The sequence below is a fragment of the Diadema antillarum genome, unplaced genomic scaffold (assembly GCF_040938485.1).
Source record: "Diadema antillarum isolate AM-2024a unplaced genomic scaffold, OU_Dant_1.0 seq00000091_RagTag, whole genome shotgun sequence".
NCBI lineage: Eukaryota > Metazoa > Echinodermata > Echinoidea > Diadematoida > Diadematidae > Diadema > Diadema antillarum.
In genome coordinates, this window is record NW_027271181.1 from 281271 (window position 1) to 297650 (window position 16380).

General features: G+C 39.6%; 1 protein-coding gene across 1 annotated transcript; it reads left to right on the plus strand.

Annotated features, from left to right (window-relative positions):
- The first annotated feature begins 384 nt into the window (after window positions 1–384).
- Window positions 385–13100, plus strand: LOC139726590 (uncharacterized). The gene is made up of 7 exons (XM_071637581.1): window positions 385–517; window positions 4349–4527; window positions 5103–5177; window positions 6563–6655; window positions 8450–8536; window positions 10728–10813; window positions 12160–13100. The coding sequence occupies exons 1-7, from the start codon at window positions 417–419 to the stop codon at window positions 12223–12225; spliced, it is 687 nt and encodes a 228-aa protein (XP_071493682.1). The 5' UTR covers window positions 385–416; the 3' UTR covers window positions 12226–13100.
- Window positions 13101–16380: the final 3280 nt, after the last annotated feature.

The window sequence follows — 16380 nt, forward strand, 5'->3', positions numbered from 1 at the left end:
TACACACAATCAACGCACAGCAGAGTCCGTTGAGGATGGTTGGTTTTGTGTGTGTGTGTGTGAGTGTGCGTTGTGTGTGTACTTGTGTGTGTGTGTGAGTGTGTAGATGTGTGAATCTAGGTATTCATGCATATTGTGTACAGCAAAAGCACGACGGGTGCGACCGCTCCGCACACATTTCACAGCGCTTCGATTATTTGCGATGCTGTGTAGTCTACATACACACCGCATTGCGGATGCAGTGAGTGAAGAGTGCTATGCTATGCATGCTGTACTCAAGATTCAGTCTGTTGGCCTATTCGTTGTAACCTTCTGTTCTTGAACGTACGTTCACGGCGGCTGTGTACGTATTGTATGTAGACTCCAGTTTCATTCAGTGGCACATTTTCGAGCATTGTTTTGTTTCCGATCGGGGGATGATGATGTCTTCCTCACGGTCTTCTCGCGCTGAGACCCGCAGCCGCGCCAAAGATGAAATCAAACGGGTAATGCAAGCGATAGATAAAGTGAGGAAATGGTGAGTAGCAATGGCGGAGCGGCCGCTTTTACCTCACGATTGTGTACCTTTCGTAGATAGTCAGCACTGTGTAAAAAGCTGCTTTGTCTGTGTGTGTGGTGACTGTCTGCTGTGGATATGGCGAGCTACTGAACAAAAGGTCAGGAGGAATATCCACAGCTCATAGCACAGGCTTGTGTTGTACTTGTGGAAGTTGTGGTTCATTGAGTTGGTTGTAGGCTTAGGCAGGCTGGACTAAAGATTCACCAGAAGAATGATTCGTTCTTTGTGACCTGAAATAACCTAACATCACACATTCCGTATCTCTAAGACCTAGCAAGTAGAGAGTGAACGGATGGATGGTGCTGTGGTGAGTGTGACTGTGAGAATTCAACACGAACTGTCCGTGCAAGACGATAATTTACACTGCACTGACTGGGTGGGAGTCGTGGGTATGGGATACACTTGACCGACAAGTCTGTCTAATTCCGCAAAAAAACTTCTCATTTATAATAATGACATTTGCTGGGTCAGTTTCTCGCTTCTACAAAGCTGACCCAGCAAATGTCATTATTATAAATGAGAAGTTTTTCGCGGAATTAGACAGACTTGTCAGTCAAGAAGGGATACACTTCACAGTGCGTCCATCATACAAATTCTAACTTCTACGTTACAATGCTATGAGATATGAATGACTAGCCTACACTACTGTACACATTCATTGTAACGTTAACTCATAGAAATAGAGTCTAGACTATCTCCACTTGCAATCATCATCGTGCAGTAGGACCTACAGCTACAGCAACTGTAGGCCTAACACAGTTACAAATGACATAAATGTTAAGGCAAAGCACCTTATACCGGCAAAATCGTGAAATAGGCCCCACCGCAGTGGGCGTGCACCCGTGCGATGCTATGCTGTGGAAATCGGCCCCACCGCCGTATGCATCTCGCGTAAACGCCGTTTGGTGGGGCCGTATTCACGAGTATTATACTGTGGAAGAAAGCCCCACCGCCGTGCTTATCTACCGATGAACGCCACACGGTGGGGCTGAATTCACGAGTATAAACAGGCGAGCCGCCGTAGTATTTGTACGGATACGCAGTGGTGGGGCCTATTTCACGAGTATGCCCTTATACCAGTATACCGCATACCATTGACCAAAAGATGGTCTGTATGTGACAATGTCACGTAGTATGTGTATCTGGTCGTCAGGGATATGTTCCGCGGAGACTGCGCTTGGCTTCACAGAAGTGGCTCGAGGAGAGCAATAACATCCAAAAAATAGCCCGACCAGACGCTGTTAGTACGCTGTAAGTACGCCGTCGCACTACTTATAGCGACTGGGCTGTGTATAGTTACAAAAAAAAAAAAATAATAACAAATATAAAAGGCTCTTCCGGACAGATGGATCTTTCTGCAATTCTGTCTACTTAGTCTTAGAACGATCTATACCGTACATATCGTCCAATATCTAGCTTTTCTGGCAACTTCACACGTTATGTACATGTATATTTTACAATGTTGCCCTGTTTGACACTCCATGGTAGATCTGCTATTTGGAAAATGATGTCACCGTGGAGTGTTTACAATGTATGATGACATATTCCAAATAGTGCACTACATCTATTTCTGAATTTAAATTTATTATACACTGTATATGGGCAAGATTTCCAAAAATGTACCCCCACTATGCGTTACGTATAAGTAACATGAAGTTGAGGTGACTTTGGGATTAGGATTAGAGTTTACTCAGTTTTCGATAGGATTAGGGTTAGGGTTAGTGGTAGCGTAACATTGATCTCGGTGTCCTAGGGAAATGCGGACTTCAGAGGAAGCTCATACAATGTAGGTGTATAATAGTGGGGGTACATGTGTATGGAAGTCTTTCCCGAAGCTACATGTATGATAGTGACATCACAAAGCAATTCTGCATCACACCCATTGCATCCTACAGTCATTCTGAAATGTAGCAATTTCTAACAAAGCAACTGTGACATCACAAAGCAATTCTGACATCACATCACATGCTGCTTCAAAGTTCAAATGTCACTCTGTGACATAGCAATCTCTAACAAAGCAATTGTGACATCACAAAGCAATTCTGACATTGCGTGTGCTTGGTATACATACATTGCGTGTGCTTGGTATACATACATGGATGATCACTTTGTAAAATGGCACTAATGAAAACAATTGTGACATTGTGCCTTGCTTCATATGGTCACTGTTGGAATCCATCCACAACATTGCATCCACCATAGAACTTCTTGCCTCACGTTTTCCCCTTCTTTTGTTCAAAATTTTGATCCCAAGGCAAAGCATGGTTCACTTACAGGTGTATGTCCATTCTATTATACTTTGAACATAGAAAGAAGTGTAGATGCTACTGTATGATACAATGTTTATAACATATTAATTTACATGTAAGGCGCAACAATCTACTGCAATTCATACCGAACAAGGCATTCTTTAGTATACTCACCCATGACAATGGTATTGTACTGTAGTTTGTCAAGCAGGCTTTTCAATTGCATGTTAGAATCAATTATGAGCTGTTTCAGGAATTGTGGTTCTCTAGAACCATCTTTCATTGACCATCTTGCAGTGTATCCCATAACTATTGATTTTACCCCATGATATTTGTAACATACTTTGTATTTCACTTCATGACAATGACTTAAACTAGAAGGAAATGAAAATATGACACATGAAAAGTAAAATTGCTTGAAGATCAAGGCACTTAATTGTCAAATAGGCTTTGATTAGGAAATCAAATCTGGTGCACATCCTTTTTTTTTTCTTTTTTTTTGTTACATACTGGAATGAGTGTTATTTTGACTGCAAATAGAGGCCAATATAACGTCGCTGGGGTGACAAGACCTCGTATCTCAAAAATGACAAATGTTCAGGAGAGCAAAAAAACATGGCGGCCAAAGCACTGTAGTGAATGGGAAAGTCTTTCCTTTGACATGTTATGGTGGCTTAATTTTTGGAGTAAGACAGTTGGGATTTGGCCAAGACATCACTTGACCCATTATTTGACCATTAAGCCAAAAAATTTTTTTTTGACATTTTTGAGATACGAGGTCTTGTCACCCCATCGACGATAAGCTCTTTATCTTTGTTGTGTGCAGATTTGGAAATTTAAGCATTACGTTTCCATAGCTACTGAAGCAATAGTGGATGTGGTGCTTTAATAGCAGGATCTGCACTGTTTTTTTTTGTTTTTTTTCTGGTGGCCCATTTGGGCGAGTAACCTCTTTCACTTTCAAATCTTGGTGTCTGGAAAATAAATGAATTGACCAGAAATTCAAGGAAATGTAGCAATCCATTTTGAATCTTAGTTGCCCCATTGGGCCACTAAAAGAGAACCTTCTTTGAAATTTGGTGGCCTGATATCAATGTGAATGGCCATTGCTAATGTCGGGTCCTGCGTTTAATGCCCTGATGTATTACAAGGATCTGAGTATGATGTGTTTGTGTGTGTGTATGTGTGTGTGTGTGTTGTGTGTGTATTGACATGCATAAAAGTGAAGAAGAGTAAACTTTAAAATAAGAAGTACTACAATAATGAGTCCATGGCATTTTAACCAGTTCTAGTTACTGTACACCATACACTGTACTTGGTAGTCAATCTGTCTTGTGACTTCACTGTGGCTTCATCAAATTTGGTGACTTTTTCATCAATTATTTTGCTGTCTTTCTCTGTACTGTTGTGTGTTTGCATGCTATGACCAGTTAAAGTACTGCTTCAGATACTTCTGCAGTGCTTGGCTAAATTTACAGCTGCATCTCCTCGTTACCTGTTTTGCTTGTCAATATTTACTTCTTCTTTTTTTTTTATTTAGGGAGAAGAAATGGGTAACCATCGGCGACACGTCCCTGCGAATCTTCAAGTGGGTCCCCATCATTGAGGCCAAGAAGAAGGGGGGCTCAGACCCGGGCAGCCCCCAGGAGAATGGAGAGAGCGACAAGTCGGGTAACGACAGCGACAGCAAGAGCCTCAATGGAGAGAAAGAGAACAGAGGTCAGTGGAAAGCTTGGATCGGGTTGTATGTGACTGATTTTTGTCTCAAGGGGGTTTCCTTTGGCCAAAATGCTAGATGGCATTGTATGGCATACTTTAGAACATGCACTGGTGGTATGTTTACTACATGTAGAAGATGGATTAGATGGCATGTCCATATACACAATGTACTTCCTAAAATGTCTGTGGCTCACTTTTAGGGGATTGTCAGTATTGATTGCATGAATCTATATTGGATGGAATAAATGTACCCTAGATGTTGGATAGGAGTGCAGGACTTGCCTTTCTATTGAAGTGGAGATTTTGTCATTGGCAATCCACAAGCACATTTTGGTCTTGAAGCATCTAGATCTGCAGCTCTTTGTGATCTAAGTTTCTATACACATAATACCTATAACCACTGTTCTTACTATACAATGTTGCCCTTTCATAATAGTGCCCTATGAGTATTTGCTAAATAGGAACCATGTTTCCCAATTCCGACATGGCTCAGTACTGGTGGTGCTAGTGTGCATTTTGTTGTAAAGCATGAATATAAGCCAACTATTTCTTTGTGTCTCCATCATTTCCAGGAGGAGGCTTGAATTCTCATCAAACAACTCCATCAAAGCACAAAGATCTGTCAAACATGGAAGACTCTAACAGATTAAGTAAGTCTAATCAAGTCCCTAGTTAGTCAGTACTGTAGCGGCTTGCACATGTTATGTACAAGTTATATACAATGTACAAATGTGTATGAACACAAAGCGTACTGGTGTGTGTGTGTGTGTTTGTATGAGTAAATTTGCGTAGACGGTTAGACTGGATTTGTTTTTGAGGATCATTGGAAAAAAAACCTACAATTATATGTATGTGTATCTTGAACAGAGTGATGAGGGAGATCATACAGGAATAAGTTTTTACAGGGGAAACTCAATATAACAAGATTGTTGGAACCGAGTCGTTTTCCTCATTATAGCGGATATCTTGTTATATCAGTAGGCAGTAACATTAAGACATTAATTTGCACTTGTGGGACTACCCATCACCTTTCAATCAATACTGATAACCTGGTAATGTGTGTGAGGGAATTACCTTTATGGGTAAGATATTTTTCACCAATGAAATCCAATATCAAGAATGTGTTTCTTGATGGATGTTCGAATTTGTAGATGTTTTGGTTTAGCTTGCAATCGTGTCATGATTGTCTGTGGATTGGTAATGGTATGTGGTTATGGCAAGCGTGTGTTGTATGTGGAAAGGTCTAACATGTTCTGCATAATGCTGTGTGTGTGTGTGTGACTCATTCTGTAGTCATGTACATTATGCCTGCATGTGTGAAGATGGGGAATTCCCTAGTAGAAAGCCAATCATAGCATCTGATTGCCTCACACCTGCTATATATTATGATGATGTCATGTATGCATAGGGCCGTACAATACTCCTAGCACATTCTCTGCATGTATAAGTGTACACACACACACACACACACACGTACAACATGCGGTGCCAGGTGGAGTGCACTGAAGAAAATATGTGTGTAAAAGAGGCAGTTTTGGTCGCATCGAGCTTCACACTCTTGGAACATGATCCCACAGGCGAAGTGAAAACTTTACCCCAAGAGATTTTGCTTTACTTCGCTATAACAGGTTTGATTAGCTATGCTTTTCTTTGTTCGGAAATCGCAATATTTATCTCGTTACAGCAGTTATTTCGTGATAGCTAATCTTGCTATAGGAGTAGCATTTTACATACAGACTTGTGTGGAAGGAAATTTGGGACTGGGAAAGTTTCCTCGTATTGATAACCGATATCTCGTTATAGCAGTGTTCGTTATTTCGAGTTTCCCCTGTATTACATTGTAGTATGCTTCATGCTGCAAATTCAGCATACATTGTAACCAACATTATTTACAAATGAATGAAAATGACGATGTCTGAGTGAGCATTATAAAAAATGTGATATGAGGGTATCATTATTTTTGTTCTCAGCATTTTATCCTATGCAAACATACTGTAATTAACAATCCTGTCAATGTTCTCACATCCTTACACAGCGCCCTCATCAGCCTTGAGCAATGACGACTCGACGATGGATTCCATGTGCAGCAGTGACATGGATGACAGCAGCAACCAGGGTCCCATGGAAGGTAGGTGCTCTATGCATGCCTCGAGAGGACAGTTTCTTACATAGGTCTCTACCATCTTGTTGCAGAGAATATACATTTCTTGAGCAGTAGGGTCTAGTAGGATGTAGGAGTTTTCCTTCTCTTTCTTTTCTCGTTGCAATTTTATTTATTTATTTATTTATTTATGTATTTATTTGTTTATTTATTCATTTATTTTTTAAGATTCTTTTGAGGGGGGGGGGCTTGATTAATGCATATTTTCCAAGATCCTAAGGACAGAAAAGGTAAAAATTTTATGTTACATGTACAGTAAACCTCGGATAAGTCGACGTCGAGTGAGTCGAAAATCACTTAACTCGAAGTAAAATAAAAAGTCCCGATTTTTCCCTATGTATATTCTCTAAGAAATATTTGGATAAGCCGAAGTACGAGAGTCGAATTTCGGATGTGTCGAAGTAAAACATTCAGTCCCTTTTGTACAAAATACATGTAGTTTACATCACTTGAGCCGAAGAAAATTTATCTGGCATTCTCATTACATTTAGAGGAGAACAAAAAAATCGGCATGTTGCAGAACCCCGTCCCTGACTTGCTGCAGTAAGCATGCACACTCACCGTACCGCTCCGCACGCATGTCGAATACATATACATCTGTACATGTATACACACAGCACATCGATCCATACTTTATCCATATACACACAGCACATCCATACTTTATCCATGTCAAGCCAGAACTCCTTGGTCAACCAATCGCTGCTTTAATATTTTGGTGACAGGCCAAGTAGGCGGAGCTTGTTTGTGCGTGCCCGGCTGGCTGTCTAGTTTTGTTCAATGGAGGTGGGATGGGCCTGGGAGAGTGTTTGTCTCAGGGTAGGTCAACAGAGATGGCTACCTATGTTGCACCATAGACATATAGCACATGCACATTGCCACATTAGCGCAGACATTCTCAGAACTACGTTTAACTACCAGTATTGATGCAAATTCCATGTTCAATTTAGAACAAGAACATTATCTTCGAGAACAGACAAATTTGAATGCAAACACACACAATCACACACACACACACACGTGCATGCAAATGTACTATAACACATGTACATAACTGTGAGTCGAAAAAAAATCGACTCTCGCGAGAGTCGAAGTTCACTTAAGTCGACGCATTTTTGTCAGTCCCGAGAGCTTCGACTCATGCGAGGTTTACTGTATGTTCTGAAAATAAATTAAATGTATGTTATAAACTTATGCACCAACTCGAGCTACAACTTCATGGGAATCTCTTTAGAGTCAGGGCTTTGAAATGGATAGATCATGTGCAATAACAGAGGTCATTTAGTGAGGTCAAACTTTTGGGTTTATGTTTACCTAATGATGACCTGTTCTCACACAATGCTGTTGAGGCTATTGACTGAGATTGGCAAGTTGTGCATGTGCCACGCCTTACCATCAAACGTGTTCGCCATTCACAAGCAGGCGAGAGTAACTCTCCACCGTTCCTGCTGATTATGCAGCCATCAATGCCAATATGGCCAAAGCCCGAATATAACAAGGTTGCAGGGACCACCAGTCTTACCTCGATCCCTGGCTGTAAATGTACTAAAAGAGAGACTAGTTAAATAACAGTAATGGAAGATGGAATAGAAGTAATGAGAATGGACCGCCGAATTCATCTCATTAGAAGCATTAACCTGTTATAAGCAAACTCATTGTAACAGGGTTTCCTTGTGCATTAAAGCTCGTTTGCAGTGCTGGGTTAAGAATCCCTCTCCTTTCATGTTTTGAGTAAAATGACTTTCTTTCCTATCCCACCAGATCTTGACAAGAGTCGACAGTCGGGAGACAGCAGAGTTCATGCGTTGGATTCCCAGCCAAGTATAGAAAAAGAAACGGGGATTGCAGGTATGGCCAACAATGTGGTGTAGTGTTCGACTGAAAGGACATACACAGTTGTGTTTAGTCAGGGCTTGGCAGTAAGGGTTGGACTGGGACCACTAAAAATTGATGTGGAGCCACCAAACTTCCCAAATGATCACGTTTTGATAACCTGATCAGGCAACTAAGATTCAAAGTGGGTTGTTATGTTTCCTGCTATTTTGGACCACTGTGTTTTATTTTTTCTTGGGCCATTAAAATCCAACATTTAAAGTAGTGGCCCGAATGGGTCACGAGAGATAGAATGTCAAGAAAAAGTGTCAAGGTCTGTACATGATAATGCAGTTTTAACAGTGAGATTTTAAAAGTGTTAATTGTTAAATAATGCAAAAGTCACTTTTGGTCTTCAGGTAAATCTGAATCCAAAGAATGGAATCAGAAACAGATGATAATCAATTGAAATCATACATTTTAACTTGTTGAACAAGGAGATAAATTGGTTTTATAGTTGAACCTCTCATATCCGGACAAGTCGGGACCGGGGCTCATCCGGATAAGGGATTTGGCCGGATACGAGAGACTCAATGCTTTATACATGTACATATACATACACAAGTACTGATGTAGCCCATTGTAGTACCACATGTAGTAATGTGTATACTGGAACCTTTTCATTGTTACATTTGGGGATGTTTGGGGATGTTAAAATGTCTGAAGGTAAGCAATTTGGAAGGAAATTTGATGTAATATATGTTAATCATGTTGGAAGTAATATGTAATTCATGTGTGTTTGTGTAGGAGTTCTCAAGGAGTTGGGAATCCCCCTTTCCTCCCGTAATTATTAAAAAAAAAAAAAATCACGGCGAGATTGTGTCCGTATAATAGAGAGATTCGGATAAAGGGAGGCCGGATAAGAGAGGTTCAACTGTATTTGAAATCTGAGACGAAGGCAGAATATGTTGAATCTCTAGCAATCTTTAATAGTGCTAATGGAGAGGGATACTATTTTAGATGCAGGATATATGTCAGCAATAATGACAACTGTGTGTTGTACTGCATTTTCATTAGCATTGACTTCTAAATAAATTGAGTTGAAAAGATAGATGTATCTATCTATTCTGCTCAATTTACAGTTCGACCTCGATTATCCGACCATGTCGGGACCGGCGCTCATCCGGATAAGCGAATTGGCCGGATATGGGAGACACGATGTTAATTGTATATAGCTGCCGTCCAAGTTGCCGTCCCAGTGCGCTGGCAGCTAGGCAGGTAGCGTACCCCGCAACGGTGGTGTAATCTATGCTAGCCTGCGCAAAATTGTAGTCCCTTCTTCACAAAAATAAAGTACAAGTGTTATCTTTATGTGAAAATCATACATGTTTTACCTCATTAGATATTGAGAAACCTATCATGCACATCTTATGAAATTAGTGAAATAGATCCATGAAAAGATGTTAAAGGACAAGTTCACCTTCATAAACATAAGGATTGAGAAAATGCAACAATATTAGTAGAACACATCAGTGAAAGTTTGAGGAAAATTGGACAATCGATGCAAAAGTTATGAATTTTTAAAATTTTTGTGTTGGAACCGCTGGATGAGGAGACTACTACAGCTTGTGAGTCATATGCGTACAACAGTATAAAGAAAATATAAAAGAAAATTCAACATATTTTCATTTTTTTCGCATAATAAAAGAGCAATTGACTTGCCTCTTTCTAAGGGCAGGGGGAATAATATTACCCATAACATGTATCGGTAACGAGTCAGGGGAATGTGTACTTTTTTCAAAAGATGGAATTTTGTGAAATTCTCTTTATATTTTCCTTATATTGTTGTACGCATGTGACATCTAAGTTATTCATACGCTGCAGTAGTCTTCTCATCCAGCGGGTACTGCACAAAAACTTCAAAAAATCATAACTTTTGAACGGATTGTCTGATTTTCCTCAAACTTTCAATGATGTGTTCTACTAATATTGCTACATTCTCTCAATCCTTATGTTTATGAAGGTGAACTTGTCCTTTAAAGTCACTGTTTTTTCTCAATTTTTGGATGAAAAAAAAGTCCTTCACTGCGTGAACGCGTCCGGATAATAGGGATTTCCGGATAAAAGGAGGCCGGATAATCAAGGTCGAACTGTATTTAACACTGTTGCTTGCATCCATTGAAGTCATGCAAGTCACAGTCCGTAGGTCCATCCCTTTACCCCATAGATTCATCGTCAAGAAACGAAGAGCCCCCTCTCTTGACGGCAGAGGAACCAGTGTCCAAACAGAGTGCAAGACCACATTCGGCAATGGTAAGATCGATTTTGACGTATTTGCCCTCCCAACTACCCCCCCTCCCTCCAGTCGCAACCACTGTCTGCCCATGCTAGATGATATAACAGGGGGGTGTTTCATAAAGCTGTTCGTAAAGTTACGAACGACTTACGAGCGACTGGTGACCAGTTCTTGTTCTGAATTATGGAAATTCTCATAAGTATAGCACATCAGAATTGATCACCAGTCGCATGTAAGTTGTTCGTAACTTTACGAACAGCTTTATGAAACAGGCCCCAGCTAAGGCCTACCTACTGTATAATAATCTGCTTGTATGCAACAGATGCTTTTCTATTATCACCAATTACAACCAATAAATCAGAAGCATTAAGTGATGGATGGAAAACACATCATTTATCCATATCCATGCTATAGATAATGTCATTGCCACGTTTTTGTTAAAGCAAAAGCAGATAAACAACAGCCTGTCCGTCTTAAACAGACAGTCCCCTTTAACCCTAAAAAGGCCGGGGGTTGAATCAACCCCCCCCCCTCGACATTTTTCGCGACTACTCCGCCGCGCGAAATTTTTTGACCGCGCCGTTCGCTGACTTTTTACTTTCAAGTCTCGCGCATCTTTTGATACCATTTTCGTGAAAATCGTGCATACCGTTACGACGCTGCATAACGTTTTATACATGCCTGTCAGACCGAAAATGGCTCAAAAACACGATTTTGTGTATAAAGTCTATGCAAATGGAGTCTTCCCTTCTTATTCATAAAGATATGATTATTTTCACTTTCATAGGCTGAAACTAATTAATTTTAGCATAATTATGCTTGAAATAGGTTCTGTCATAAATTTTGCAGAAAAAAAATGATAAAACAAAAGTTCGAAAAAACAAAGAAATACATAAGAAATTCATAAAACAATAAAATACATAGGAAATTTATTTTGATACCACATGTTTTTTTCAAGTACATTGTTAGGAATGCTACAAAGAATGTTTTCACCAAAAATTAGGACTCTTGGAGCTTTAATTTCTGATTTAGAGCAAAATGTATGATTTTATGCATATATTAGCATAATTAATAATTATGACAAAAATTTCCATTTCTTTTTGTATAGCTTGGTAGATTACGCCACAGGTAATGCACGTGCCAAATTTCATAGCGATTGCGCGACCGACGGCCGAGATCTCGGGGGGGTTGAATCAACCCCTCCCCGGCCACAGAACACCCAAAAAAGCCCGGCCTGGTTAGGGTTAAGGGGAACTATTGAACGGATTCTCGTAATACCTGACCTACTTTTGTTGTGTTTAATCACTCATGGCAAGTGTGATGTTGGAGTCAAACATAAACTCTTCTTTCCTACTACCCCCAGGAGGACGGTGATGAGCCCCCGACGAAGCAGCCACGCCTTGAATCAGAGGTACCACCCAGTAGTTGATGGCAGCACGCTGGTAGTTGCTGGAGGAAACGAGGGAAAGATGGATGAGAATATGGGGGAAGGGCGTGGTCGGAGGAGGGGGGCAGGGTCCCCCCTATCCTCGGCTTATCTCCTTCCATTCTTGTCTTTATTCTTCAGAGTGGAATATTTATGATATGTGTCGATACAATCCAATTTTAAATTATTGTGAATATACAGCTGTAAATAGCCAAAATGTCAAGGGATGGTGCCCAGGTATTAGGTCGGGGATGGGCACTGTCAGAAATTGTGGCTTCATTTTTGGAGCATGTGGGATGACCATTGATTGTATGTATATAGTGAAGTCGATTTTCATGGATATGCACATGAAGTAGAACGTACTGATTAACTCTTTCATTACCTTTCAGGGCCTACTTGTATGCAGAATATATGGCATTATGAGATTATGGTGCCAAGAGGGTTTCCGGAAAAGTTGGTAGCTACTTTAAATGTCACGGCAGCACAATATCATTATCAGTGATTTCTTGTGTAGCAGAAATGGCCTTCGCGGAGTCAATTTTCACCTATATTCAGCTGCTTTCTATGTGCTCTGAGATTATCCCTGCTTTTGAATGTTGTAGCCATCTTATGCAAGTCTTTTAATTTTCCTCTGTATTCCATTAATTTTTGCTACGTTCCATGGAAATAGCATGCTTCAAATTTATCAAACTCCTTTGTTGATTATTGGCAATTAAATGTGGACCGTAGTAAAATTTTTTGCTTGGAAGACCACGCATTATTTTGAACAAAACTTGATGGTACTGCATTAAAGACACGCATTGAAGAGTGATTTCATGCGTGCAGTGTTTATTGACCTCTTTGAACATCCCTCGTATGTATTATTGTAGTACCGAATGTAGCAGGTGCATGATTCCTTAAAATCATTAAAGGAGAAATTGTGGCTGCCGAAGGCATCAAATAATTTTGGGATATGATACCAATCAGCCCATACAGAAACTTGTGAAGCACTGGTTCCGTCATTCATTCACACTACGAAAGGTTTGACAGAATTTTCTTGCATATCAAGTAGCCCCACCTCAGTACAGTGTGTCTAGCACTGGCCCAAGTTTGTAGATCAAACTACCTTTTGTCTGTGCTATTTGAAAAGCAAATGGGAATTTTAAGGGCAATTGCGATTTTGTTTTTTCCAATTTCAGATTTGCAATTTTGTATTTCAAGGGCATTTCCAGTGGCTTTATGATGAAATTGATTGTAAATATTGTGCCATAGCCATGCACACTACTGTATGTTTACTTTGAATTGATTAGTTCTAATTTCAAGACACAGATAATACATTTCATTTTTTTAAGCACACATTGCACTGCTGGAGTGCTTTTTGTGTTTCATTTAATGTGTAAGCTTTTGCCTCTATTATGATTTAATTGCATTTACATGTACCAATATGTGCAAAGCTAAGGATTTTTTGATGCACCTCTTTTGTGCAAAGTATTGTGTAACACTAAGTACTCTAGAATGGCAGAATGGCTGGTATCTTGTTTCCATTTCTGTTGTTTTTGTCAGCTGTAGTGGTGACTTTTTCTTTAAAAAAGAAAGAAAGAACTTGAATTCTAGCCTGATGATGGTTTTATCAGCAATTCAGTTTTGGTATAGATAGGAATGAATTTTGAGTGAAAGGGTGATATTGTTCTTTCAAAGATTGTATGTTGTGGAAGTGGCATTTTTGACAGCTCTTCAAGACCTTGTGATAGAACCTGTTCGTGAATAAAAAGTCACATGAAAATGGGAGGTGCAGTATGGTCAAACTTCACCTTAGTTTTGTAATTTTGAGATCTGCAATATTTGTAAGCAGCAACCATGGGACGAGGACGAACAGCTTCAAGTCTCCTCCAAAGAACCTGGCAATGAGGTGGGAAGGGGTGTAACTGCTGTAGCCAGGGAACTTGAACCACGGACCTCAAATCAACAGTCCATTGTCTTGTCCAATTAGCCACAGTAGCTCCCGATTCTGTGAAATACCCATACCCCGCCTTTTCTAGGGTAAAAAGGCATAAGTAAAGTGGAAGGGATTTACTTTCATTGCTGTTTTGACCGTAAGTCTCAAAAACGCCATCAGAACCCAAAGCCTCTTTATGAATTAACCCATTAGGAACTGAAATGCCCAAAACCGCCTGTCTTATTACTCCCTAAAACACCTGAAACCTGCCCAACCGGTTTTTAAAAAAAAGTTTTATGTTTTAGCATTTATTTTGTTTTCATATAGAATATATAATTATGTAATTTGAAAGAGGTCACAGGTCAACAAAAATATATCATAATCATTACTGTGACACACAAATCTCTTTGTAAAGTCTTACTAGGCTTTCAAATAAACATACCTTACAATAGACCAATATAAACATGCAGTGAGCCAATTTATATCATTTAGAAAGTTGTTGAAATGAGAGCAATATTGCTGTACCTTCCAGGGAACCATAGGCCATTGTGTACAGAATCTTACAACACAGTTGCTAAATGGTTAAAGTGAGCTGTTTGAATAGTGCTAAATTGTGTCATTTTATGTTTGTGTGTGTATCTATGTACTCACAGTGTTGAGGAATTCTGCAAATGCCTTATTTGGGATAACTTGATTTATTATTTTTTTCCCATAGAGCAACTCATGTAGGCACATTGTATGATTAATGGTCATCAGACTTATTGCAGTTGATTTTGAGAGAATTATATGAATTCTTATCTTTTCTACCATTTTATTTGTTTTGATTACACAGTTAACTTGTCTAAGATGAAGAATCAGCTTTATCAGTGGTGAGCGTACTTTTTCAGGTGTGAAAGAAAGCCCCTCGCCCATCTTTTGTGAGAAGACATGAAGTGAAGTGGAATATTTCTCACTTTTGATATATGCTATATAGCATAACTATGGTGTTTACATCCTGCTCTATGCTCTGTGTTATTCTTGCAATGCAAAAGTGAAAGTAGTGTCATTCTCGTTTCCTGTGTGGATCCGGACGATCCTTGCTTGGCATGCATTCTTGTTAGTGTTTGTCTAAAGAGGACTTTTTAAAAATCTGAATCAATCTCTGCTATGTGCTTGCAACGTTTCAGCAATGCCGTGTACAGATCTCAAGGCAAGTAATCAAATTTATATTCCTGCAGCAGATTCAACTGCTGTGATTGTCTTAGAATTAGCAGTAAGAACAAAGCTGGAATAAACTAAAAAAAAACCTTCACTCAAAAAGATATCTCTGTATCTGCTGTTGCTCCATTTTAGCAGGCTTCACCACGTACAATGTATTATCAGTTGCTGATATCTTGTATATTTTGATATTTCTTATTGTCTTGGCCTGGGAGAGAGGATATGAATTTTTGTGTTGTTTTGTTGTTCAGATCGGCTAGAGAATGACTAATGATGTTTTGATATGCTGCCCTCTCTTGTCCAGTACCAGTTAGTTTGTAAGTCTCTGCAGAATTCATGTGATAAGCATTTTGAGACCCATTTCGTATGATTTCTTACTACTGCAATGTACATGTTTGTTGTCGTTAGATCAGGTCTCTTTGTATGTTGCAGGTCCCAATGCAAGCCCAGTGAAATGAAAATGACCCTGTAGCAGGGCAAATCAATACCTCCAATCACTAACTTGAGCTACAAATTTCATGGTTTTCTTTTTTTGCCATTCTTGTGTACATAACGAGGGGAAGAATGGTGAGGAGGTGTGTTATGAGAACAAGTACAGTATCTAGCCATTATCTCCTGTATTGCAGGAGTGGAGTGGAGCATCATCATTTTCAACAGTTGTCTGTGAATGACGTCACAGGATTTTCACTCGTCCTCACCTGTCTCTGGGGTAGCGGAAAGAAGCAGCATCACATGAAAAAATGTCAATGTGAATTCAATGTCATTGTCATATTGAATCATGGGCTGTGCTCTGTCATAACATGCGAATTTGTAAATGCAATTTACTTTGTACGTGTAAAAGAGAGAGTACAGAGTTGGAAACAACAAGTTTCTTTGATTTGTATTTAAGACAAAGTGGAAGAAATGTGTGCACTGACTTGTGCTACGGCTGGATCTCTTGTCTTTCCCCAAACTCATTGTGAGGGGAAAAGTACATATAATAAAACATTTGCAAATTGGAAACCCTAAAATTTGGAAATCATCATAATTATTGATCCATCCGCCAT

What these genes read in the sequence shown, in the direction of transcription:
- LOC139726590 (XM_071637581.1), top strand. Translation starts at nt 417, where the DNA reads ATGATGATGTCTTCCTCACGGTCTTCTCGCGCTGAGACCCGCAGCCGC. An exon ending in ATAGATAAAGTGAGGAAATG is followed by an intron (nt 518 to 4,348) that starts GTGAGTAGCAAT and finishes TTTTTTATTTAG; the next exon opens with GGAGAAGAAATGGGTAACCA. An exon ending in CAACCAGGGTCCCATGGAAG is followed by an intron (nt 6,656 to 8,449) that starts GTAGGTGCTCTA and finishes CTATCCCACCAG; the next exon opens with ATCTTGACAAGAGTCGACAG.